Source organism: Scyliorhinus torazame, chromosome 21 (assembly GCF_047496885.1).
Source record: "Scyliorhinus torazame isolate Kashiwa2021f chromosome 21, sScyTor2.1, whole genome shotgun sequence".
NCBI lineage: Eukaryota > Metazoa > Chordata > Chondrichthyes > Carcharhiniformes > Scyliorhinidae > Scyliorhinus > Scyliorhinus torazame.
In genome coordinates, this window is record NC_092727.1 from 113,172,111 (window position 1) to 113,199,241 (window position 27,131).

General features: G+C 47.8%; 1 protein-coding gene and 1 pseudogene across 1 annotated transcript in view; both read right to left on the minus strand.

Moving 5' to 3' along the window:
* aoc2 (amine oxidase copper containing 2) overlaps positions 1-1,804 on the minus strand; it is a 28,094-nt gene extending 26,290 nt beyond the window's left edge. Inside the window, exon 1 of the mRNA XM_072487289.1 lies at positions 32-1,804. Coding sequence (XP_072343390.1) covers positions 32-1,601 — 1,570 coding nt within the window. The 5' untranslated portion in view covers positions 1,602-1,804. The remainder of the gene's footprint in view (positions 1-31) is intronic.
* A 5,443-nt stretch (positions 1,805-7,247) lies between these two features.
* LOC140398520 (amine oxidase [copper-containing] 2 pseudogene) lies at positions 7,248-8,965 on the minus strand (annotated as a pseudogene).
* Positions 8,966-27,131: the final 18,166 nt, after the last annotated feature.

Sequence of the window (27,131 nt, forward strand, 5' to 3'; positions counted from 1 at the left end):
GATGAAGTTTTGAAATTCACTTGGGACCTACCCGCTACATCCAGGTCAGCCTTGAAGTGCAAGAAGTGAGTGTGAATATTCCCTAAGACGTTTTCTTCAAGTTTCCCTCCATAGGTAAGTCCTTCGTCAAAAAGGAGTGAAGTTAGCGCATACCCTGTGGGGTGGACCTTGGTCTCAATAACCCCATTGTTGTGGAACATGTAATCAAAGATATAATCATAGTTCCCCATGGTTGATATTGATCTGATGATGAGCACGTTGTCAGACAATCCCCCATAAGAAGGGGCAGTGTACCAGCTTGAATAGTGACGCCTGAGGGGCATTTCTCGGTTTTGTTCAAAGATACAAATGGAATTTGGTATGCTCTGTGGTTCTTCGCTCTCTATAAAGTGTAAGGTGTCCCGGAATGTTGCAGCATAGGGACAGTCCACGCCTCTCAACAGCTCATTGGAGCATTTCCCAACTCCATAATGACCGTCTAAGAACTTGGTCCTCATTAAGGATGGTGTATTGCCTCCATAAACAGAATTTAACTCCTCTACACTTAATTCATAGACAATCCTTTCTCCTTGGAATCTGATATCAAACAACTGCAGACCATTGACAGTACTATGTCGAAATGCAAAGCTCCACCCGAAATAGACAACATGGTTATTTTCAACATGGTACCGTTGGCCATGTGGCTCATATTGTAAAGGGGAGGCTATTTTATATTCAGTGTGAGGTTCCAGTGATGCATAGTTGTGGTCAGATTCCTCACGGTGTAGTTTTATCTTCTTCACGGTCCCTTTGGCATACCTATCGGCCAGTTCATCAATACTATCAAAGTACTGGTTATTGTAAAATACTTTTTTCACCCTCCACTCTGATTCATTTCTGCTGCTGTGATCAATCAGCACTTCAAACCCCACAGGATGCATGAATAAACCACCGATTTTCCTCAGAAAAGGGAACCAGGTTTCCCTGTCCCCGGGTTTGAAACCACGGGGGGCAGAATCCAGGTGAACCAGGTTTTCCGAATCTGCTCCAAAACTTTCCCGAAGAAGTAGGGAAACTTTCTCCAACCCCATTCTGGAAACGGCCTTTTTGTACTCGAACTGTGTCAATGGTCTGGAGTTGAAGCTGAGAATCGGGTACCGCTGGGAAGTGATGTCTTTGTGGTAACTTGGATCTGGAAGGGCTCCCACGATGTATTCAGTGACATTGGGCTCAGTCTGAGCCCCAAATATCACCACGGCCCTGGCTTCCCTCCTAGGCTGATTCTCGTGGTGGTCCAAGTACTTTAAGACGTTCCTTTTCGGGGGGATTTGCAATTCGATGGTGTAAATGAAATTGTCAGACGGCAGCGCTTGACTGCCACCCACCAGCTTGGCCCCCAGTTTGCGCTGGAGGTATTTCTGAATGCTCGTCAGCTCCTCCAGTGTGAGGTCTGCAAACACGCCGCTATCACCGGAGAAGCGGTGCTCCTCGTGCAGCCGCTGGAAATAATCGGGGGGCTCACAGAGCGGGGATTTGGACAAGCCCACCGCCAGAATCCAGTTCAGGGCTATAATCGCCACCAAAGCCACCGCCAAGACCACGAACAAAACCTTCAAGTTCATGATGAGCGGCAGAGGCTGCGGCAGCAAACTTGTGCCTTTGACGAACAGAAGTGGGAACGATTGACAGAAGAAAGAGACACTCGGCACGGATTGGTTCCGAAGCTGTTGACGCGGGTGCTCCAGTTATTCTGCAATACTCTTGCTGAGATTTTAACTGTTAACTGGTCTCCTCCATTTGTCCTTCTGACCATTCGAACTAAAGCAACAGGCAGATCCTTTCCCAGCACTTTCTCGGGGTTCAAATCAATTTCGCACTGTTGCTGCCACCTAACAATGAAATAAGGAATCGGTGGAAACTGGTATTTTGGGGGAGGTTTTTCCCCAGCAACACATCCGCAGACAAGTGGAAATGAAAGAAAGACTTGCAATTATACAGTGCATTACGTGATACGCGGAGGTCTCAAAGCAAGTTACTGCCAACAAAGTACCTTGTTGGAAAATAGGCCACATGGCAGCCAAAATGTGCACAGTAAGCTCCCACACACAGCAGTAACATCCAGATTATCTGTTTTTGTGATGTAAATTGAGGGATAAATGTTGGCCAGGACATTGGCCTCTTCTTAATGGAATCGTTTTACATCTGCCAGATGATGTCCATTATCTTTCGGCCCCACAACAACCCCTGTTTCAGAGCTGCTGCCTCCAAGCCTCTCTCAGCGTCTGAGGCCAAACCAAACTCTTCACGTTGCTGGCCCCAAGATGAACGTTGAACACATATCCATGCCATCACTATTTTCACCTCTAGAACATTGCCCTGACCTGCCTCAGCTCATTTGCTGTTAAAACCTTAATTTTTGCCTCTCAACTTGACTATTTCAATGCACCCCTGACCTAGAGTGCGGTGGATGCAGGGACAGTGAGTAAATTTAAGGAGGAGTTAGACAGATTTTTAATTGGTAATGGGTTGAAGGGTTATGGAGAACGGGCAGGACGGTGGAATTGAGGCCTTGTTGGGATCAGCCATGGTCACATTGAAGGTGTCTAGGCTCGGGGGGTTAAATTGCCTACTCCTGCTCCGAGGTCATGTGTTCTAGGGAGGAGATGCTCTGGCTGATTTTGCAATCCAGCTCTTTGTATGTAGCATTGTTGGTAACAGATGAGGAACATATCAGCCTTGATAGAATGGCGGAGCGAACCCGATGGGCCGAATGACCTAATGCTGTTCCTATATCTTATGAACATATAAGTTACCATCTTCCACTCTCTATAAACTTGAGGTCATCTAAGACTCTGCTGCCTATCATTACCTCACACCAAGTCCCATTCCCCCATCACACTGACAGTTGCTGATCTACATGGGCTCTCGGTTAAGCTACTCCTCAATTTTAAAACTACCATCCTTGTTTTCAATTCCTTCCATGGACTCGCCCCACCCTAACCTCCTCCAGCCCTATAACTGTCAGAAATCTGCACTCCTCCAATTCTGGTCTCTTGCTCATTCCTGAGTCTCTGTATCCACCCTGACTTGGAACTATATCACCATTCCTTCACTGCTGCTGCTCCCTTATAAAGTCACTCGCCTCCTCCGGTGTCTCAAAGTAATATTCTTGGCCATCATGAGTCACCCAGAGTCTGGCCAGGTACAACATCCCAAAACAAATTTGTCGTATGTACAGCACTGCCTTTGCCTTGTTGGAACCCGCATGCCTCTTCGCCAGCTCCACGCCAATGTCCTGGTAAATCCGGACTCGATTACCCTCACATTCGCAGACTCGCTTCGCCCTGGCCCATCTTGAGATCCTATTCAGAAACTCATGCACCCGCACATTCACTGGCCACGACGGCTCCCTGCTCTCGGCTTCCGCCTCAACGACCTATGGGCCCAGTCGTCCACTTCTGCTGCACTATCCAGCACCCTTCTCCTCCACCTACCTGGTCAACATCCTCGAAACGTACTTCATGGTGCTCGTTCCTTCCACACCTTCCGGCAACCCCACAATCCACAAATTCTGTCATCTGGACCTGCTCTCCTGCTCCTCCATTTCCGAACGCAGCGACTTGCACAGATCCCCCAGGATTCCGGCCTCCACCTCCAAAGACACAATCCGGTCGCCCTGGTTGGACCCCACCTTCTCCACCTCACCGATCATCACCCCTGTGCTTCGAGGCACTTTTCCACCCAATACGCGAAGAGGTCACTGCCTCCTCAATCCCCTTTGACCAGTCATTGTGCATCTCCTTCCTCTGCTGTTGAAATTCCTCCTTGATGAAGCTCATCAATTGCTCCATCTGAGGGTTCTGCACTGATGGCGTAGCTTCCGCCTCCACCATTTTCACAACAGGTCTCCTCCAACACCTTAGCCAAGTCTTTCACTGTCATCTGCCGGGTCTGATAGCCAGAAAAAAATGCCAAACCAGGGAAGGGGGGGAGGGGGGGGGAGGGCTTTTTTGGAGGATCGATGCAGACTTTTTAAAAGTAAATTTATTGTGCCCAATTCATTTTTTCCCAATTAAGGGGCAATTTAGCGTGGCCAATCCGCCTACCCTGCACATCATTTGAGTTTTGGGAGTGAAACCGATGCAAACGCAGGGAGAATGTGCAAACTCCACACAGATAGTGACCCAGAGTCGGGATCGGAGCTGGGACCTCGGTGCCGTGAGGCAGCTGTGCTAACCACTCCACCACCGTGCTGCCCGAGGTCAGTGCTGACATGATGGGCCAAATGGCCTCCTTCAGGGATTCTAGGCTTTTCCAAAATTCAGTAACGGATAAATTAACCCTTAAACAAACGCCAAATTCTTGCCATTGATTTAATTTCTCTGTCCCTATAACCCCTCTCTCCCTCCTTCGCCCATGATTGGCAGCCATATCTTCAGCTGTCTAGGCCCTCCAGCCTCTTTCAAATGCCATGGGACATTAAAGGTACCCCAACTCAAGGTCCTGTTGTTGTTCCACTGCCCACCACAACTCTCTATCGTGTGCCAGCTAAAGCTCCCTGGACACGAGGCGACTCAGAGGCTGGAAGGAAATTGACAATCAAGGTTAGATTCATTATCCAAGCTCCTGAGCAAATGGTAGAACTCAATTGTGAAGATTATTGGACGGTGTTTTCCACGTGATCTAAGTTATTTTATGTCAGAGGCTCGTGATCTTTCCAGAGATTTGTTTTTTCACAATTCGCAATGAATTGAAGAAAAGACTTCTCAGGCGCAGAGTGGATTTGGGAAAACTAAAGGCCTGAGTGCACTTGGGTATTTGCAAAAAGAAAAAAATTAATTATTTCAATGTTAGTTATTGACTGTTCTTTAATGAATGGAAAGTAGTGACTTGACATCTAGTGATTTGTTTGTAGCGACAAAGAAATTTCAGACATTGACTGGAGAGACATCCAACCGCATGAAATAATGCCAGGGATGTTAGACTTTACGCAATTTAGAAGCCTATTGATTGCTCTTTTCCAGATTCCATGTATATTCAGGAACAAGGGGTTAAGTGCTCCAAGACTAGTGAGTAGCACTGACTCTTAAACATTCGAGCGAATGAAATAAACTCGAGGCACGCGACTAAAAATCCAGCTAAGAAGGTTGTGCAGTGCTGGTCCGAGGAGACAGAAGAGCTCTTACGTGACTGCTTAGAGACAGTGGACTGGTCCATATTTAAGAACTCAGCGACCAACTTAAATGAGTATGCCACCACCGTCACAGACTTCATCAGCAAATGTTTGGACGACTGTGTGCCAAAGAAAGCAGTACGTACGTTCCCCAACCGGAAACCATGGCTCAATTGCGAGATTGACTCCCTACTGAAGGACAGATCTGAGGCGTTCAAGGCAGACTACCCTGACCTATACAAGAAATCCAGGTACCACCTCCGCAAAGCCATCCGGAATGCCAAGTGAGAATATCAAACCAAGCTAGAGTCACAGACAGACTCTCGGCGGTTGTGGCAAGGACTAAACAACATAACGGGCTACAAAGCGAAGCCGAACAGTATCTCTGGCAGCAGCGCACCCCTCCCCGATGAACTCAATGCATTCTATGCTCGGTTCGAGCAGGTAACCAACAATCCGCTGGCGGGTGCCCCAGCAGCCCATAATTCACCCATACCCACCATCACAGCTTCCGAAGTCAGATTGGACTTCCTGAAAGTGAACCCTCGGAAGGAGACGGGCCCAGACGGGATCCCTGGTCATGCACTCAGAGCCTGCGTGGACCAGCTGGCAGAGGTATTCACGGATATCTTTAACCTGTCCCTACTCCACTCCGAGGTCCCCACCTGCTTCAAGAAGACCATCATCATACCGGTACCAAAGAAGAACGAGGCAACGTGCCTCAATGACTACCGACCAGTGGCCCTGACTTCAGTCGTAATGAAGTGCTTCGAGAGGTTGATTATGAAGCGCATCACCTCTATATTCCCAGAACGCCTTGATCCACTGCAGTTCGCATACCGCTGCAACCGGTTCACATCAGACACCATTTCCCTGGCCCTACACTCATCCCTAGAGGATCTCGAAAACAAGGACTCCTACATTAGACTCCTATTTATTGACTACAGCTCCGCCTTCAACACCATAATCCCAGCCAAGCTCATAGCAAAGCTCCAAAACCTAGGACTTGGCTCCCCACTCTGCAACTGGATCCTCGATTTTCTGACCAACAGACCACAATCAGTAAGAATGAACAACAACACCTCCTCCACAATAGTCCTCAACACCGGTGCCCCGCAAGGCTGCGTACTTAGCCCCCTACTCTACTCCCTGTACACTCACAACTGCATGGCAAAACATGGTTCCAACTCCATCTACAAGTTTGCTGATGATACGACCATAGTGGGCCGGATCTCGAATAACGATGAGTTCGAATACAGGAGGGAGATAGAGAACCTTGTGGAGTGGTGTAGCGACAACAATCTCTCCCTCAATGCCAGCAAAACTAAAGAGCTGGTAATTGACTTCAGGAAGCAAAGTACTGTACACACCCCTGTCAGCATCAACGGGGCCTAGGTGGAGATGGTTAGCAGTTTCAAATTCCTTGGGGTGCACATCTCCAAAAATCTGTCCTGGTCCACCCACGTCGACGCTACGACCAAGAAAGCACAACAGCGCCTATACTTCCTCGGGAAACTAAAGAAATTCGGCATGTCCACATTGACTCTTACCAACTTTTGCAGATGCACCATAGAAAGCATCCTATCAGGCTGCATCACAGCCTGGTATGGCAACTGCTTGGCCCAGGACCGCAAGAAACTTCAGAGAGTCGTGAACACCGCCCATTCCATCACACGAACCTGCCTCCCATCCATTGACTCCATCTACACCTCCCGCTGCCTGGGGAAAGCGGGCAGTATAATCAAAGATCCCGCCCACCCGGCTTACTCACTCTTCCAACTTCTTCCATCGGGCAGGAGATACAGAAGTCTGAGAACACGCACGAACAGACTCAAAGACAGCTTCTTCCCCACTGTCACCAGACTCCTAAATGACCCACTTATGGACTGACTTCATTAACACTACACCCTGTATGCTTCATCCGATGCCAGTGCTTATGTCGTTACATTGTATATGTTGTGTTCCCCTATTATGTATTTTCTTTTATTCCCTTTTCTTCTCATGTACTTAATGATCTGTTGAGCTGCTCACAGAAAAATACTTTTCACTGTACCTCGGTACACGTGACAATAAACAAATCCAATCCAATCCAAAAGACATAATCATGTCCTCAGATAGAACTACTGGACACATTGACAAATTTAACCACGAACAGTGATGAAGTTTTGAAATTCACTTGGGACCTACCCGCTACATCCAGGTCAGCCTTGAAGTGCAAGAAGTGAGTGTGAATATTCCCTAAGACGTTTTCTTCAAGTTTCCCTCCATAGGTAAGTCCTTCGTCAAAAAGGAGTGAAGTTAGCGCATACCCTGTGGGGTGGACCTTGGTCTCAATAACCCCATTGTTGTGGAACATGTAATCAAAGATATAATCATAGTTCCCCATGGTTGATATTGATCTGATGATGAGCACGTTGTCAGACAATCCCCCATAAGAAGGGGCAGTGTACCAGCTTGAATAGTGACGCCTGAGGGGCATTTCTCGGTTTTGTTCAAAGATACAAATGGAATTTGGTATGCTCTGTGGTTCTTCGCTCTCTATAAAGTGTAAGGTGTCCCGGAATGTTGCAGCATAGGGACAGTCCACGCCTCTCAACAGCTCATTGGAGCATTTCCCAACTCCATAATGACCGTCTAAGAACTTGGTCCTCATTAAGGATGGTGTATTGCCTCCATAAACAGAATTTAACTCCTCTACACTTAATTCATAGACAATCCTTTCTCCTTGGAATCTGATATCAAACAACTGCAGACCATTGACAGTACTATGTCGAAATGCAAAGCTCCACCCGAAATAGACAACATGGTTATTTTCAACATGGTACCGTTGGCCATGTGGCTCATATTGTAAAGGGGAGGCTATTTTATATTCAGTGTGAGGTTCCAGTGATGCATAGTTGTGGTCAGATTCCTCACGGTGTAGTTTTATCTTCTTCACGGTCCCTTTGGCATACCTATCGGCCAGTTCATCAATACTATCAAAGTACTGGTTATTGTAAAATACTTTTTTCACCCTCCACTCTGATTCATTTCTGCTGCTGTGATCAATCAGCACTTCAAACCCCACAGGATGCATGAATAAACCACCGATTTTCCTCAGAAAAGGGAACCAGGTTTCCCTGTCCCCGGGTTTGAAACCACGGGGGGCAGAATCCAGGTGAACCAGGTTTTCCGAATCTGCTCCAAAACTTTCCCGAAGAAGTAGGGAAACTTTCTCCAACCCCATTCTGGAAACGGCCTTTTTGTACTCGAACTGTGTCAATGGTCTGGAGTTGAAGCTGAGAATCGGGTACCGCTGGGAAGTGATGTCTTTGTGGTAACTTGGATCTGGAAGGGCTCCCACGATGTATTCAGTGACATTGGGCTCAGTCTGAGCCCCAAATATCACCACGACCCTGGCTTCCCTCCTAGGCTGATTCTCGTAGTGGTCCAAGTACTTTAAGACGTTCCTTTTCGGGGGGATTTGCAATTCGATGGTGTAAATGAAATTGTCAGACGGCAGCGCTTGACTGCCGCCCACCAGCTTGGCCCCCAGTTTGTGCTGGAGGTATTTCTGAATGCTCGTCAGCTCCTCCAGTGTGAGGTCTGCAAACACGCCGCTATCACCGGAGAAGCGGTGCTCCTCGTGCAGCCGCTGGAAATAATCGGGGGGCTCACAGAGCGGGGATTTGGACAAGCCCACCGCCAGAATCCAGTTCAGGGCTATAATCGCCACCAAAGCCACCGCCAAGACCACGAACAAAACCTTCAAGTTCATGATGAGCGGCAGAGGCTGCGGCAGGTAACTTGTGTCTTTGACGAACACAAGTGGGAACGATTGATAGAAGAAAGAGACACTCGGCACGGATTGGTTCCGAAGCTGTTGACGCGGGTGCTCCAGTTATTCTGGCAATACTCTGGTTGAGATTTTAATTGTTAACTGGCCTCCTCCATTTGTCCTTCTGACCATTCGAACTAAAGCAACAGGATAACGCTTTCCCAACACTTTCGCCTCCTCCAGGTTCAAATAAATTTGATAAAAGGAAATTACTGCGGACGCTGGAATCTGAAACCAAAAGAGAAAATGCTGAAAAATCTCAGCAGGTCTGGCAGCATCTGTAGGGAGAGAAAAGAGTCACCGTTTCGAGTCCAGATGAACCTTTGTCAAAGCTGAAATGCATAGAAAGTGGGAAATATTTATACTGTGCATTGAGGGAAGGAAAAATGAGTCATAGCCACAGATACCCAGGGGAAAGAGTGCTAATGGCAGTCCCCAGAGAGAATACAAGGTGTGAAAGGCCAAATAGCAGAGAAACTAAAATCAGAGGGTAAACTGTGACAGATTTACAGGGGAAGGGGGAAGCAAAGTTGAGAAAAGGTAAAGGGCAGTTAAAATGAAAACAAAAGGGTCGAGGTGGGGTAGAGCTAATCATCTGATGTTGTTGAATTCGATGCTGAGACTAAAATGTTGTAGCGTGCCTAACCGGAAGATGAGATGCTGTTCCTCCAGTTTGCATGAAGCTTCACTGGAACATTGCAGCAGGCCAAAAATAGACATGTGAGCAAGGTCTTGGGTTAAAATGGCTAGGCAACGGGAAGGACAATGTCCTGAATGTGCACAGACTGAAGGTGCTCAGCAAAGCGATCACCCAGTTCAAGTTGAGTCTCTCTGATATAGAGGAGACCACATTGGGAGCAGTACAAATATCTCCCAATATGCCTTTTAGCTTTGACAAAAGGTCATCTGCGCTCAAATCGTTAGCCCTTTTCTCTCAAATAAATTTAGCATTGTTGCTGCCACGGGGTCGCGGATGAAGCAGAAAATGCTGGAAAAACCTCAGCAGGTCTGGCAGCATCCATGGAGAGGGAAACAAGAGTTGATATCTCAAATTACTCTTCTTCGACTCATAGAAACACTGCAGTGCAGAAGATTGCCATTCAGCTCATCAAGTTTGCACCAACCCTTCAAAAGAGCAGTCTACTGAGGCCTACCCCCCCCCCCCCTATCCCTGTAACACAGTGACCTTAACCAATATTTTGGACACAAAGGGGCAATTTAGCATGGCCAATCCACCTAGCCTGCACATCATTGGACAGTGCGAGGAAACGGGAGCACCCGGAGGAAACCCACGCAGACACGGGAGAAAGTGCAAATGCCACACAGACAGTCACCTGAGGTCGGAATCGAACCTGGTCCCTGGCGCTGTGAGGCAGCAGTGCTAACCACTGTGCCACCTTTCAGAACTCAGAAATGTCACATTGTCTCTGTTTCTCATTCCACATATGCTGTCAGTCCTTGCTGAGTTTCCCCAGCATTTTCTGTTTTTATTTCAGTTTTCAACACCACAGCATTTCTCCAGCAGGATCTTTTGGGTGTTTATTTCAGCTGGAGTTATGGAATGCTGCAATCATTTTTTGTTATTGATTTCCACGGTGACATTTGATTGCGCAATGAATCGGTAACATTGCTCCAATGTGTTATCAGCTACCACAGCTGACAATCAGGCATAATGGTGTACAAAATTGCATCTGGCAGCAGTCCACAGGATATGTGCGATACCTGTGGTTCTGAAGCCATACATGTGCACCTGGAGCAGTAATTGGCAACCTAGGCTAGTGAGTGAGCTGCATGAATGGCCCTTCTTCATCTCAGAGGGCTGGAAGATCAGCATTGTTCACTAATCATGACCCACGAATAAGATGAAATACATTTAATAGACGCTGAACTTTCATAGTGAGTTATAGAAAATGTTCAATCTTTATATATTATTAGAATTAGCATCAACTAGAGCAGCATGGTGGTGCAATGGTTAGCACTGCTGCCTCACGGCACCGATGACCCCGATGCTGATTGAAGTATTGTTATGGGCCAGGGCTTAGAAGCTGCAACGTGTATTATGAAGCTCACCTGACCTATAATTTTTATGTTGAATTTGACTAGGATGACCACAAGAGCCTTCACTTCAGGTGTGATTCAACAAACTTCCCAGGCGCTTTTATCAAAACAAAGTTTATTATAAAAATGTGGTAACATATATAAAATGCTTAGCAAGAATTTGTCATCAATTACAAACATGAAAAAAGCACAACAGCAACAGTAATCTATGTATCTAACTCTTAATGAACCCCCCTTAGCTGTTCCAATTCAATACAAAATCGAATAAATCCAAAACCCCTCTCAAGGGTGTGGCCCAGCGCACTATAATCTCACTTGGAGGGGACTGGTCCTTTCCTTGAGATTCTAGTCCAATTTCCAACCAGCAGATGCAAAACTCCTTCAGGAAAGCAACTTTAGCTTTAAGGTTACCACGGTAGTTTGCCACACCCAATGTGCTGTCAGTTCACTGGAACAGCTGTAAAATAAGACAGAGAAAATTTCCTGCAGCTTAACACAGTGCTTTCCAACACTGCTTTTTCTTCTGCAGTGCAAACGAACAAACCAAAAATGAAAGCAAAAAAACTAAGCCCCCCTCTCACCTGACAGCCACAGCCCAGCTCCACCCACAAATGACATCACTGAAGCCGTGCTACAAGCTATGTGGTAAAACAAAACCTTTCTTAAAGGGACACTCACATGACAGTATAAATAGAGGCTAAGCCAATGGGGTAACCCAAACCCCTCCCCTGCTTGCCTTTAAAATAGTGCCGTAAGATTGTTAGCGTCAAAGGAGAAGGTGGGCATCTGGCCTCTCATCTGAAAATCAGCACCTCTGACAGTACAGCACTCCCTCAGTGCTCCACTGGTGCCTCAGCCGAGAATATGTTTTTTTTACTTGTTCATGGGACATGGGCATTGCTGGCTGGGCCAGCATTTATTGCCCATCCCTAATTGCCCATGAGGGGGCAGTTAAGAGTCAACGACATTGCTGTGGGTCTGGAGTCACATGTAGGCCAGACCAGGGAAGGATGGCGGATTTCCTTTCCTAAAGGATATTAGTGAACCAGATGGGTTTTTACAACAATCAGCAATGGTTTCATGGTCATCATCTCTGGAATGGAACTTAAATTCCAACTTTCATCTCAGGAGGTGAGAGTGTGACCACTGAGCCATGACTGAGACTTTAGTCAATCCAATAAACTAAAAAGGTTGATGTGATTTTGGGTCAGAGTTGGGAGATGGAATAGCTCAACGAATGTGTCAAGGATGACAACAAAAGGAAATGTTCATTTTAATTTGGTATTCATTGATAATCCAGAAAATGCACAAGAAATATGAGTAATTGGGGGATAGTGAGGACAGAACAATGACATTGGACATGTTCTGGGAGTCAGAAGTACCTAAGATCGGAAGCCAAGTATTATAACATGAAAAGGGCTAAATTCAATGAAATAAGAAATCAATGAAAACTGATAATTTGGGGGAGGTTTATTTTTCAACACATGAGAAGACAATTGGAAATGAAACAAAGACTTGCATTTATATAGTGCATTACATGATTGCCGGAGGTCTCAAAGCAAGCTCCTGTCATCAAAGTACCTTGTTAGAAAATAGGCCACCTGGCAGCCAATTTGTGCACAGTAAGCTCCCATACACAGCAGTAACATCCAGATGATCTGTTTTTGTGATGTAAATTGAGGGATAAATGTTGGAAATTGGCCTCTTCTTAATCGGATCTTTTTACATCTGCCAGGTGATGTCCATTATCTTTCGGCCCCACAACAACCCAGTTTCTGAGCTACCGCCTCCATTCCTCAGTGTCTGAGGCCAAACCAAACTCTTCACTGCTTCGCTGTTTGTTGCTGACCCCAAGATGAATGTTGAACACATATCCATGCCATCACTATTTTCACCGCTAGAACATTGCCCTGACCTGCCTCAGCTCATTGGCTGTTGAAACCCTAATTGTTGCCTCTCAACTTGACTATTTCAATGCACCCCTGACCAAGAGTGCGGTGGATGCAGGGACAGTGAGTAAATTTAAGGAGGAGTTAGACAGACTTTTAATTGGTAATGGGTTGAAGGGTTATGGAGAATTGGAGGACAGTTGAGTTGAGGCTAGGATGGGATCAGCCATGGTTACATTGAGGGTGTTTAGGCTCGGGAGGCTGAATTGCCGACCCCTGCTCCTAGTTCATGTGTTCTACGGAGGAGATGCCCTGGCCAATTTTGGAATTCAGCTCTTGGTCTGTAGCATTGTTGGCAACAGATGAGGACCATATCAGCCTTGATAGAATGGCAGAGCAGACTCGATGGGCCAAATGGCCTAATTCTGCTCCTATATCTTATGAACTTATCGGCTACCATCTCCCACTCTCTGTAAACTTGAGTCATCTAAGACTGTGCTGCCCATTGCTACCTCACACCAAGTCCCATTCCCCCACCACACTGGCACTTGCTGATCTACATGGGCTCTCGGTTAAGCTACACCTCAATTTTAAAACTCTCATCTTTGTTTTGAAGTCCTTCCATGGACTCACCCACCCTAACCTCCTCCAGCCCTATAACCATCAGCAATCCTCCAATTCTGGTCTCTTGTCCATTCCTGAGTTAATTGTCCACCATTGCTGGCCGTGCCTTCAGCTGCCAAGACCCAATCCTCTAGAATTCCCTCCTTAAATCTCACTCACTCTCTTTCCCTTTAAGATGCTCCTTAACAATATGTATCTTTGACAAAGCTTTTGACCAGCTGTCCTAACATTGCCTCCTATGATCCATGTCCAATTATGGTTGATAACATTCCCAGAAGGCACCGTGTGACAGTTTATCACGTTAATGGAAATATTTTTGCTATTCAATATAACAAAATAAAGTTTATTCCTAAGCAATTTAACCTACATTTTTTCCTAACTGAATAGCATGATTGGTACAAAATATTCACAGTGTATGCAAGTTGACCAAAACATGTTTTGCAAGGAATTCAAACTGTACACTACCAAACCAGCCAGAGTCATGCAATAGTTTTCCATCCTTTTTGAACAATAGCTTATTTAAATCCTGTCTGGACTTATCCATACAATTAATTATCTGTACCTAATGGTTAATCACCCATTTTGTGATAACTTTCAGAGAGCTGTCCAATCTGGCAAGAGTTTGGGACAAGCACAATATTTATTCCATGAATGCCTTTTGTTCTTGAGGGGTCGATGACTCATCCAAGAAAAAATTAACTTTACCTTCTGATTTTGCCTGGTCAATGAGTCACAAAGAATAGGGATCTTTTCTTCCATCAGATCATCTGCATCGCGAGTGTGCACAGTTTAAAGTGGAACTCTTATTTTCTGGTTAGTGTGCAGGCAATGGTCCCTGAGGAATTGAACAGACATCAAAATATGTCAGCGTGGGTGTCCCTCATTCAGTCCACTGCTTGGGTTTTGTCAGTGTAGGGCCAGTTTAGATGGGCGCAATACATAACTCTTCCCTAAATCGCATATGTTCCGTGATGACAAGACATGAGTGCTATTACATGCAAGATTGGATTAATGGATTTGGAGATCATGCAGAAAGTCAACATTCCTCTGTTAGGCATTTTAGTTCTGGTGATATGAAGAGTCTAAAGTTCTGTTCCTTTATCACAAACACACATTTATTTCATTGCAACAGCCTTTGCAAAAAAACTCTAACTATACATCACCTGACAGAGGCCACCTGAAGCCCTTTTACATATCAGTGTCAATTAATGGATACTTAACATAAATGAGACAACTAATTGCAATGTCTCTTAACCCATTACTTAACAGTCTCCCCTTCCTTGGAGAAAAAAAAATAATTAGGTGAATACAACATTTCAAAAAACTCAAAAACACACATGATTTGCCACTTTTTTTTTGTTTGGACGAGAAAGAAAAAAAAAAACAGTCACAGAAACAAGCGCCCTTCATTAACTTTTAAAAAATATATATTTTATTAAAGTTTTTCATACACAATTTTTTCCCCTTACACATCAAACAAAAAGAAAAGTTAACAGTACAAGTAACATGATAACTACAATCTACTAATGAGTAACTAACTAACATGGTAAACTAACCAACTAACATAAAATGAAACTTCCCCCCCCCCCCCCCCCCCCTTCCCCCTCCCCCGTGGGTTGCTGCTGCTGGTCATCTATCTTCCCTCTAACGTTCCGCTAGGTAGTCGAGGAACGGTTGCCACCGTCTGGTGAACCCTTGAGCCGATCCTCTCAGCGCAAACTTAATCTGCTCCAGTTTTATAAACCCCGCCATATCGTTTATCCAGGCCTCCAGTCCGGGGGGTTTCGCTTCCTTCCACATGAGTAAAATCCTACGCCGGGCTACTAGGGACGCAAAGGCCACGACATCGGCCTCTTTCGCCTCCTGCACTCCCGGCTCATCCGCAACTCCAAATAAAGCTAACCCCCAGCCTGGTTTGACCTGGACCTTCACCGCCTTCGAGATCACTCCCGTCACTCCCGCCGCACTTCCCACACTTGTGCTTCCGCCGCACCTCCCACACTTGTCCTCCACTCCAAAGAACCTGCTCAACCTTGCTCCTGTTATGTGTGCTCTATGCAGCACCTTAAATTGAATCAGGCTAAGCCTGGCACACGAGGAAGAGGAATTTACCCTGCTTCGGGCATCAGCCCACAAACCCTCCTCTATCTCCTCCCCGAGCTCTTCTTCCCATTTTCCTTTCAGTTCGCCCACCAGCTCCTCCCCCTCTTCTCTCATCTCTCGGTATATCTCTGACACCTTGCCCTCCCCGACCCACACCCCCGAAAGCATTCTATCCTGGATCCCCTGTGTCGGGAGCAATGGAAATTCCCTCACCTGTTGTCTTGTGAATGCCCTCACCTGCATATACCTAAAGAAATTTCCCCGGGGCAGCTTATACTTTTCCTCCAAGGCTCCCAAGCTCGCAAACGTCCCGTCTATAAATAAATCTCACACCCTCCTAATTCCCAACTGGTGCCAGCTCTGGAATCCTCCATCCATCCTCCCTGGGGCAAACCTATGGTTGTTCCTAATTGGGGACCCCACCAAGGCTCCCAACACACCTCTCTGTCGCCTCCATTGCCCCCATATATTTAATGTTGCCGCCACCACTGGGTTCGTGGTAAAATTTTTTGGTGAGAACGGTAGTGGCGCCGTCACCAGCGCCTCTAGACTCGTCCCTTTACAGGACTTCCTCTCTAATCTTTTCCACGTCGCTCCCTCTCCCTCTATCATCCATTTACGGATCATCGCCACATTGGCGGCCCAGTAGTAGTCGCCCAAATTCGGTAGCGCCAGTCCCCCTCTGTCTCTACTACGTTGCAAGAACCCCCTTCTTACCCTCGGAACTTTCCCTGCCCACACGAAGCTCGTGATGCTCCTGTCTATTTTTTTAAAGAAGGCCTTAGTGATCAGTATAGGGAGACACTGGAACACAAATAGGAACCTCAGGAGGGCCATCATCTTAATTGCCTGCACTCTGCCCGCCAGTGACAGTGGCTGCATGTCCCACCTCTTGAAGTCCTCTTCCATTTGTTCCACCAGTCGTGTCAGATTAAGTCTGTGCAAGGTTCCCCAGCTCCTGGCTATCTGAATCCCCAGGTATCGAAAGTTTCTTTCCACTCTCCTTAAAGGCAGGCCATCTATCTCTCTACTCTGGTCCCCAGGGTGCATCACAAAAAGTTCACTCTTTCCCATGTTGAGCCTATATCCCGAGAAATCTCCGAACTCCCTCAATATCTGCATGACCTCTGTCATCCCCCCCACTGGGTCCGTCACATACAGCAGTAGGTCATCCGCGTAGAGTGACACTCGGTGTTCCTCTCCCCCTCTAATCACCCCTCTCCATTTTCTGGAGTCTCTCAGCGCCATGGCCAGTGGTTCAATTGCCAACGCGAACAGTAATGGAGATAGCGGGCATCCCTGTCTTGTTCCCCTATATAGTCGGAAATACTCCGATCTTTGCCGGCCCGTGATCACACTTGCCGTTGGGGCCCCATAGAGGAGTTTGACCCAGCTAACAAATCCGTCCCCGAACCCGAACCTCCTCAGCACCTCCCATAGATACTCCCACTCCACCCTATCAAATGCCTTCTCTGCATCCATTGCCGCCACTATCTCTGCCTCCCCCTCTGCTGGGGGCATCATTATCACCCCTAATAGCCGTCGCACGTTGACATTTAGTTGTCTCCCCTTTACGAATCCTGTCTGGTCTTCGTGCACCACCCCCGGGACACAGTCCTCTATCCTCGTTGCCAGCACCTTTGCTAGCAATTTGGCGTCCACATTTAGTAGTGAAATAGGCCTATAGGACCCGCACTGCAGCGGATCTTTATCCCGCTTCAAAATTAGCGATATCGTCGCCTCCGACATTGTCGGGGGTAGGGTCCCCCCTTCCCTGGCCTCGTTAAAAGTCCTCACCGAAGGACGTCCGGGTGCAGCTATGCAGAGCTAGGTCGCATATTCGGTAGCTCCTGCTTGGAACGGACTTTTGGGCTCGTTACAGGGCCTCCACGGCATTTGTTTGCCATTTCCCGGTGTGGGAAGAAGGCTGCAGCATTCCCCCGACAGTGTCCCCCAGGAAGGGTATGTCTCTTGGTTTCAGACACGGCAGAAACAGTAAAAGATTTGGCTGCAACTGCAGGATAAACAGGGCCTCTTCCAGCATGCAGGCGGGGGAAGGGCAAGCTTAAAGCTGCAAGCTGACCTGAGGGCCTGTATCAAAGATGAATTCTAGCAGCAGAGGGAACAACTGTGAAAAGATCTCATCAAGGCCACTGAAGGGACTTCCGGTTGCGGTGATGCCTAGCTAGCCGCACGCTTCGGCGGCTCCAGCTCCGACGGACCTTCGGGCTCTTTTAAGAGCCCCAACGGGGAATTTTTCGACGACGCAACACGGTGTGGGGCGTGTGAGAAGGGAGTCCCCCCCAAACGAAGGAGGAAAAAACCGGCGGCGGCGGCTGCAGCGCGAGGAATCGTCGACCAAAGGGTCAGAAAGAGAGAAGTACAAGATGGCGGCGGAGAAAGCGCAGGCGACATGGGGGCCTGAGCAGGATGAAATCGTGAGATGGTGCATGGAGCTGCTGAAGAGGGAGGTGCTGACCCCGATGCTACAGGCAATTGAGGGGCTCAAGGAGACAAAGACCCAGGAGACTGAGCTCCGCGTGGTGGAGCAGAAGGTGACAGATATTGAGGACGAGATCCTGAGCCTGGCGGTTAAGACTCAGACGCACGAGGCACTTCATAAAAAGTGTACTGAAAGGATCGAGGCCCTAGAGAACGGAGCGCGAAGGAAGAACCTTCGGATACTAGGTCTCCCTGAGGGTGTGGAAGGAGTGGACTGTGGAGAGTACGCAAGTAAGATGCTGAGCTCACTGATGGGTGCTGAGGCCCCTGCGGGCCCCATGGAGGTGGAGTGGGCAAATCGGATTCCGGCGAGAAGACCAAAAGCGGGAGAACCACCGAGGGCAATAATCGTGCGATTTTACCGCCTTAAGGTCAGAGAAGAGGTCCTGAGATGGGCTAAAAAGGTGCGGAGTAGCAGATGGGAGAATGCTGTGGTACGGATATACCAGGATTGGAGTGCGGAGGTGGCGAGAAGGAGGGCGAGCTTCAACCGAGCCAAAGAGGTGTTGCATAAAAGGAAGGTGAAGTTTGGGATGCTGCAGCCGGCAAGACTATGGGCCACGTATCAGGAAAGACACTATTATTTCGAGACGGTGGAGGAAGCATGGTCCTTCATCAAAGAAGAGAAATTGGACCGGAACTGAGGGACTGATGCTGCAGGAAATGTTATTGTTATTGTTTTTGTTAATGTTAAGGTGGAAGTTAATTGAGAAGTAAACAGGGAAGGGGGGAGACATTGGGGAAATGTGGGCGCCGGTGAGGGGGGAAAGACGGGACATAGTCGGAGAATGGGGAAGGAGAGGGGGAGGGGAAAGGGAGCTGCGCCATAAGAGGCGGGTCAGGTAAAGGGATGTTCCCGCGCCAGAAAGAATAAGACGGGAAGACAGGCGCAAGGCGGATGGGAGTTCCCCCACACGGGGGGGGGGGTCGAGGAGTGAGCAGGAGTAGCCGGGGTCAGTTGAAGTCAGCTGACTTACGGAAGTGATATGGGGGGAGCAATCATGCTAGATAGGGATCTAGCGGGGGGGGGGGGACAACTGGGTTGCTGCTGCGGAAATCCAAAAGGAAATGGCTAAAGAGTGGGTGGGCGGGGATGGTGTGCGACGCTGGGGGAGCGAGCGGGAGCGCGGAGGCGGGATATGGGACTGACCCAGAGAAGGTAATGGCTAGTCGACACAGGAGGGGGGCAGGTATCCCCCTAGTGAGGCTGATCACGTGGAACGTGAGAGGCCTGAACGGACCGATAAAAAGGGCCCGAGTGCTCGCGCATTTGAAAGGACTAAGGGCAGACGTGGTTATGCTCCAAGAGACGCACCTAAAGGTGGCGGACCAAGTTAGGCTAAGGAAAGGATGGGTGGGACAGGTGTTCCATTCAGGACTGGACGCAAAAAACAGAGGGGTGGCCATTTTGGTGGGGAAACGGGTAGCATTTGAAGCAAAGAACATCGTAGCAGATAGCGGAGGTAGATATGTAATGGTGAGTGGTAGGCTGGAGGGAATGGAGGTCATGTTGGTTAATGTGTATGCCCCAAATTGGGACGATGCGGGATTCATGAGACGGATGCTGGGGCGTATACCGGACCTGGAGGCAGGAAACTTGATTTTAGGAGGTGACTTTAATATGGTGCTGGACCCGGGGCTAGATAGATCCAGCTCAAGGACCGGAAGAAGGCCGGCAGCGGCCAAGGTACTTAAGGGGTTTATGGACCAAATGGGGGGAGTGGATCCATGGCGATTTCTTAGACCTAGGGCTCGGGAGTTTTCCTTCTTCTCCCATGTCCATAAAGTGTACTCCCGGATAGATTTTTTTGTGTTGGGAAGGTCGTTGATCTCTAGGGTGGAAGAAGCTGAGTACTCAGCCATAGCGGTTTCGGATCATGCCCCACATTGGGTGGACCTGGAAGTAGGAGAGGACAGGGAGCAGAGAACACTCTGGCGATTAGATGTGGGACTGATGGCGGATGAGGGAGTGTGTGCAAGAGTGCGGGGGTGTATTGAGAGATACCTGGAGGTCAATGACGACGGCGAGGTCCCTGTGGGAGTGGTCTGGGAAGCATTAAAATCGGTGGTCAGAGGAGAGCTGATCTCTATTGGGGCCCACAAAAGGAAAACAGAGGCCAAGGAAAGGGAAAGATTACTGGGGGAGATTTTAATGGTGGACAGGGAATTTGCAGAGACCCCGGAGGAGGAATTGTACAGGGAGAGGAGACGACTCCAGACGGAGTTTGACCTTCTGACCACCAGAAAGGCGGAAGTACTGTGGAGGAAGGCACAGGGGAGGAGGTTTGAATATGGGGAAAAGGCTAGTCGCCTGTTGGCGCATCAATTGCGAAAGAGGGCAGCAGCGAGGGAGATAGGAGGAATTCGAGACGAAAGGGGAGACACGGTGCGAAGGGCAGGAAAGATAAATGAGGTGTTCAAGACCTTCTATGAGGAACTGTATAGGTCTCAACCCCCAGAGGGAGAGGAGTGGATGCGGCAGTTCCTGGACCAACTGAGGTTCCCGAAAGTGGAGGAGCAGGAGGTGGCAGGCCTGGGGGCGCCGATTGAGGTGGACGAGGTTATTAAGGGACTGGGAAGCATGCAAGCAGGGAAGGCCCCGGGGCCAGACGAGTTCCCGGTGGAATATTACAGAAAATATGTGGACTTGTTGGCCCCGTTGATGGCGAGGACGTTCAATGAGGCCAGGGAAGGGGGGACTCTACCCCCGACGATGTCGGAGGCGACGATATCGCTAATTTTGAAGAGGGACAAAGATCCGTTGCAGTGCGGGTCCTATAGACCTATTTCACTATTGAACGTGGACGCCAAATTGCTGGCAAAGGTACTGGCATCGAGGATTGAGGACTGTGTCCCGGGGGCGGTGCACGAAGACCAGACAGGGTTCGTAAAAGGGAGACAACTGAATGTTAACGTGCGACGACTATTAGGGGTGATAATGATGCCCCCAGTGGAGGGGGAGGCAGAGATAGTGGCGGCAATGGACGCAGAGAAGGCATTTGATAGGGTGGAGTGGGAGTATTTATGGGGAGTGTTAAGGAGGTTTGGGTTTGGGAACGAGTTTATTAGCTGGGTTAGACTTCTTTATGGGGCTCCAACGGCAAGCGTAGTTACAGGTCGACATAGATCGGAGTATTTCCGATTATATAGGGGACAAGACAGGGATGCCCGCTGTCTCCATTGTTGTTCGCGTTGGCAATTGAACCTCTGGCCATGGCGTTGAGAGACTCCAGGAAATGGAGAGGGGTGATTAGAGGGGGAGAAGAACACCGAGTCTCGTTATACGCAGATGACCTATTGTTATACGTGTCGGACCCAGCGGGGGGGATGATAGAGGTTATGCAAATTTTGAGGGGGTTCGGGGAATTCTCGGGGTATAGGCTAAACATGGGGAAGAGTGAATTATTTGTGATACATCCAGGGGACCAGAGTAGAGAGATAGAAGGCTTACCGCTAAGGAAAGTGGAAAGAAACTTCCGATACCTGGGGATTCAGATCGCTAGGAGCTGGGGAACCTTGCACAGACTTAATCTGACACGGCTGGTAGAACAAATGGAGGAGGACTTCAAGAGGTGGGACATGCAGCCTCTATCGCTGGCGGGCAGGGTGCAAGCAATTAAGATGATGGTCCTCCCGAGGTTCTTATTTGTATTTCAATGTCTCCCTATACTAATCACCAAGACCTTTTTTAATAAAATAGATAGGAGCATCATGAGCTTCGTGTGGGCAGGGAAAGTTCCGAGAGTACGGAGGGGGTTCCTTCAGCGTAGTAGGGATAGAGGAGGACTGGCACTACCGAACTTGGGTGATTACTATTGGGCCGCCAATGTGGCAATGATACGTAGATGGATGATGGAGGGTGAGGGAGCGGCGTGGAAAAGACTGGAGAGAATGTCCTGTAAAGGGACGAGTTTAGAGGTGCTGGTGACGGCGCCGCTACCGTTCTCACCTAAAAAGTTTACCACGAACCCGGTGGTGGCGGCAACACTGAATATCTGGGGACAGTGGGGGCGACAGAGAGGGGTGCGGGGAGCCCTGGTGGGGTCCCCTATCAGGAACAACCATACGTTCGCCCCAGGAAGAATGGATGGAGGATTTCAGAGCTGGTACCAGTTGGGAATTAGGAAGGTGGGAGATTTATTTATAGATGGGACTTTTGCGAGCTTGGGAGCATTGGAGGAAAAGTATAAGTTGCCCCGGGGAAATTTCTTGCGATATATGCAGGTGAGGGCATTTACTAGACAACAGGTGAGGGAATTTCCGTTGCTCCCGACACAGGGGATACAGGACAGGGTGCTTTCAGGGGTGTGGGTCGGAGAGGGCAAGGTGTCAGAGATTTATAGAGAGATGAGGGAAGAGGGGGAGGAGTCGGTAGGCGAACTAAAAGGAAAGTGGGAAGAAGAATTAGGGGAGGAGATAGAGGAGGGTATGTGGGCTGATGCCCTAAGCAGGGTAAATTCCTCTTCCTCATGTGCCAGGCTTAGCCTGATTCAATTTAAGGTGCTACATCGAGCACACATAACGGGGGCAAGATTGAGCAGGTTCTTTGGAGTGGAGGACAAATGTGGGAGGTGTGGCGGGAGCCCGGCAAACCACGCACATATGTTTTGGGCGTACCCGGCACTGGAAGGGTATTGGAAGGGAGTGACGGGAGTGATTTCGCAGGTGGTGAATGCCCGGGTCAAACCAGGCTGGGGGTTAGCTCTATTTGGAGTTGCGGAAGAGCCGGGAGTGCAGGAGGCGAGAGAGGCCGATGTCGTGGCCTTTGCGTCCCTAGTAGCCCGGCGCAGGATCCTACTCATGTGGAAGGAGGCGAAACCCCCCGGACTGGAGGCCTGGGTAAATTATATGGCGGGGTTCATTAAACTGGAGCAGATAAAGTTTGCCCTGAGAGGATCGGCTCAAGGGTTCACCAGGCGGTGGCAGCCATTTCTCGACTACCTAGGGGAACGTTAGAGGGAAGGCAGATGACCAGCAGCAGCAACCCAGGGGTAGGGGGGGGGGCAGGGGGGGGGGGTTTAGTTTAGTTTAGGTCAATAGACAATGGGGTTTTGTTACCTGTGTATTGTTAAAAATTTCTGTTTTGTTATTGTTTCGTTTGCTTTGTAAGAGGGAAAAATTGTTGTTTGGAAACCGGCTGCAGCATCCCGAACTTCACCTTCTACTTGTGTAGCACCTCCTTGGCTCGATTAAAACTCGCCCTCCTTCTCGCCACCTCCGCACTCCAATCCTGGTACACCCGTACCACCGCATTCTCCCATCTATTACTCCGTACCTTTTTGGCCCATCTCAGAACCACTTCTCTATCATTGAAGCGATGAAATCGCACGATTGTAGCCCTAGGTGGTTCTCCCGCCTTTGGTCTCCTCGCAGGGACCCGATGAGCCCCTTCCATTTCCAAGGGGCCCGAAGGGGCCTCAGCTCCCATCAGCGAGCTTAGCATCGTGCTCACGTAAGCCCCGCAGTCCGCTCCTTCCACTCCCTTGGGGAGACCCAGGATCCGAAGGTTCTTCCTTCGTGCTCTATTTTCTAGGGCCTCAATCCTTTCAATGCACTTTTTGTGGAGCGCCTCGTGCGTCTGTGTTTTGACCGCCAGGCCCAGGATCTCGTCTTCATTATCCGTCACCTTCTGCTCCACCACGCGGAGCTCCGTCTCCTGGGTCTTTTGTGCCTCCTTAAGCCCCTCAATTGCCTGTAGCATCGGGGTCAGCACCTCCTTCTTAAGTAGCTCCACACACCGTCTTAAATATTCGTCTTGATCGGGCCCGCATGTCGCCTGGGCTTTCTCCGCCGCCATCTTGCTTCTTTTTCCCTCCTGTCCCATCGTCGAGGATTCTTCGCGATGTAGCCGCCGCCGCCGATATTTTTCTCTTTCGTTGGGGGGGACTCCCTATTAACTCACCCCACACCGGGTTTCGTCGTGAAAACATTCCCCGTTGGGGCTCTTAAAAGAGCCCGAAGGTCCGTTTGAGCTGGAGCCGCCGAAACGTGCGGCTTAGCTGGTCATCGCCGCAACCGGAAGTCCGCCCTTCATTAACAATATCCAAAAGTTTCTGTGAACTCGCCCCTCTTTTCGTAAAACAGTCTGACAGTTGATAGCTCCTGTCGACCCATTTAATTTTTGTTATTTCCCCTCTGTCCAACATCTGCTTCAAACTTGCGATGTCTATCCATAACCTCTTTTCATTGACACTTTTTTGTAGAGTGCACATTTTCCCACAGGGATTTATTGTCAATGTGACAGTCAATAGGTATATTACCCAAATCCCCAAATTTCTGTCAATATCATACTTATATAAAAGGCCATATCCACCGCCTCTCCAAGGCTTAACGTCTCAGCAGCCAAAGTGCTTTTTACCACTCTCCTTATTTTCGTTGTTTTCCACACAAGCGGGCAACATTTACCATTATTCCCCAAAAGGAAAATTATGAAACCTCCTGCGCTTGAAACCCCATCACATAAATTTGCGTAGGACACATCACTATAAACTATGAGTTTCAAGTGCCGAAGATCACCTAAAACCGGGAACTTCAAAACACACTCCTGCATTTTTAGTTTGGCCAACGCTTTATTTGCTCTTATTATATCTTCCACTTTGGGATCATTCATTTTTGTACTCAACTCTAAGACATCAAAACTCAGGTCCGGTCTAGTCTGTCTGCCTAACCAGTTCAGTTGCCCAATTAAACTTCGCAGTTGCTCTTTTTCTATCTTTGAAACCATTGCGTCTTTTTGTGAAACTCGGCCACGACTAATTGCTATTGGGCTGATGCGTTCCAAATAAGATTGCTGACGTAAAGTTGCCCCTAACTTAGTCTGTCCAATTTCCAGTCTAATATATTTAAATGCACCGGAAGCTTGACTTCCAACCCTGAATTCTTTCCTCAAACCAGAGATTACAATAGCTTCAAAATCACTAGTCCCACCCCACAAAAAATCATCGACATGCATCATAAAAATGCCAGAAAGATTTCCTTTATAGTGCCAGTAAAACATTGCAGGGTCTGTTTTCAACTGGCAACAGCCTAACTTTAACAAAACTGACCTTACCGAAAAATACCAGACTCTAGATGCATCATTTAATCCATATACACATTTGTTCAACTTCCAGAGTACCCCTTCTGTGTTAGCTGCTTCTTTAGGAGGACAGAGAAAAATGTCTCTTTGGAGCTGATGCCCCTGCAAAAAGGCAGCTTTTGTATCTATAGATTTGCATTCCCATGCCTTTGTGGCTAATAGAGCCAAGACGATCTTTAAAACCTTTCCTGCTGTAGGTGAATCTACCCTTAAATCCTGATCTTCTAAGTTTTCTTCAAATCCCCTTGCCACAAGCCTGGCCGTTGCCTTATAAGTTCCATCTGGAAGAACCTTTTCTGTGCAAATCCATCTGTGGGATAGAGCTCTTTGTCCCCTGTCCGGTACTTCCGTGTATATCCCAAATTCACTCCAACTATGCAATTCTTGCTGTTTAGCTTCTTTGATAACTTTTTCATCTAATTTATTTGAAGCCATCAACATCTCACGTGCATGTGGGCTTCTACTCCTATTAGTATTCGTAGTCTTACTCATGTTCCGAGATCTTGATAAACTACGTCCCCTCTCCCGCCTGGTATCTCGTTCTGTACTGCTACTGCTTGATCTTTCCCTTCTGCTGTGGGATGTCCTTTCAATAGTTCTCGACCTTTTCCTGCGGACCTGTTCACTATCCGATGTACTATCTGAACTGGCACTGTGATTCTGTGCCCTCCATTTTTGAACTTCATTTTCCCAATCCATTGTCTTGTCTCCTTCCCCTGAATGCTGTACGTTCAACCAATGTTTATACTTTCCAGTGGCCTTCCCTGCTCTACTAATAACAGTTGCATCCTTCCATTGACTAGACCCTTCAGGCAAGTATGTCACTTTTGTACCAACTTTTGGCAGTTGCCCTTTCGGAAAAATGGCCTGTTCTAATTCATCAGAAGTGTTGTGTTCCTCCACAGAAACCCTGTCTATATCAGTTAATTGGTCCTCATAGTTCTGTAACACATGCGTACCAGATGACTCTGGTTCCTCGTCATGTCTGTCTGCTCTGTCTAAATTTGAAAATTTGTAATCTGTACCCATTATCCTTGATGAATATACCCTAACAGTTTGATTACCATGTTGCAAAATAATTGTTTTGTCATCTATGCCTATGATCGTCCCTGGGCCTTTCCATGCATTAGAATTGTCTCTCTTATAGTATACCATGCCTCCTTGCTGAAAAACGGCATCTGATGGCCGTACATTAAGTCTTAAAGCTCTGTGAATTCTTTCAGAGACTTCTGCTTCCAAAAAAGCTTTTCTACTGCTGTGTAATGCATTTAAATGTTCAGCAAAACCAGAGCTAATTGTAGTCCCCTCCCAAGCTGGAGGCTGGTTATCCAAAATGGACGGAATTTTAGGATTTCTACCAAACACTAATTGATAAGGACTATAGCCTCATACCATCTGCAATGAATTCTTTGCATGTACTGCCCATTTTCATGCAAGTGTGCCTTGAAGAAATGGATGTGTAAGCAATATACCTTTAAGAAAACAGTGATGTCAGAGAGTGGGTGGGGCTGGGCTTTAGGTCAGCCATTTTGCAGGTTTTTTTTAGTTTCAGTTTTAAAAGCAGTGTCTGTGTGTTTCCAGAGAGCTGCACGTTTTGCAGTTTGGTTTTGCTGAGAGCAGCTAAAAAGTGCCTGGCTGGTTTTGTTGAGAGCAGTTTAAAAGTAGAAAGCCAGTTTGCGACAGTCTCTGCCATTCTACAGAAAAAATATATACCCTTTAATCTGATGTGATACTGTTTAAAGGTGTTAAATCTCTTGGATGTTTGAAGGAACATTTTAAGGAATTATTTACTGTTGCAATATTTTCTGAGTTATCTTTGAAGTAAGGTGTGTTAAGAGATCCAATGTTTACTTAAGATGTTAAGTTGAGTTCATGGAATAAACAGTGTTTAAAAACGCATGTGTCCAT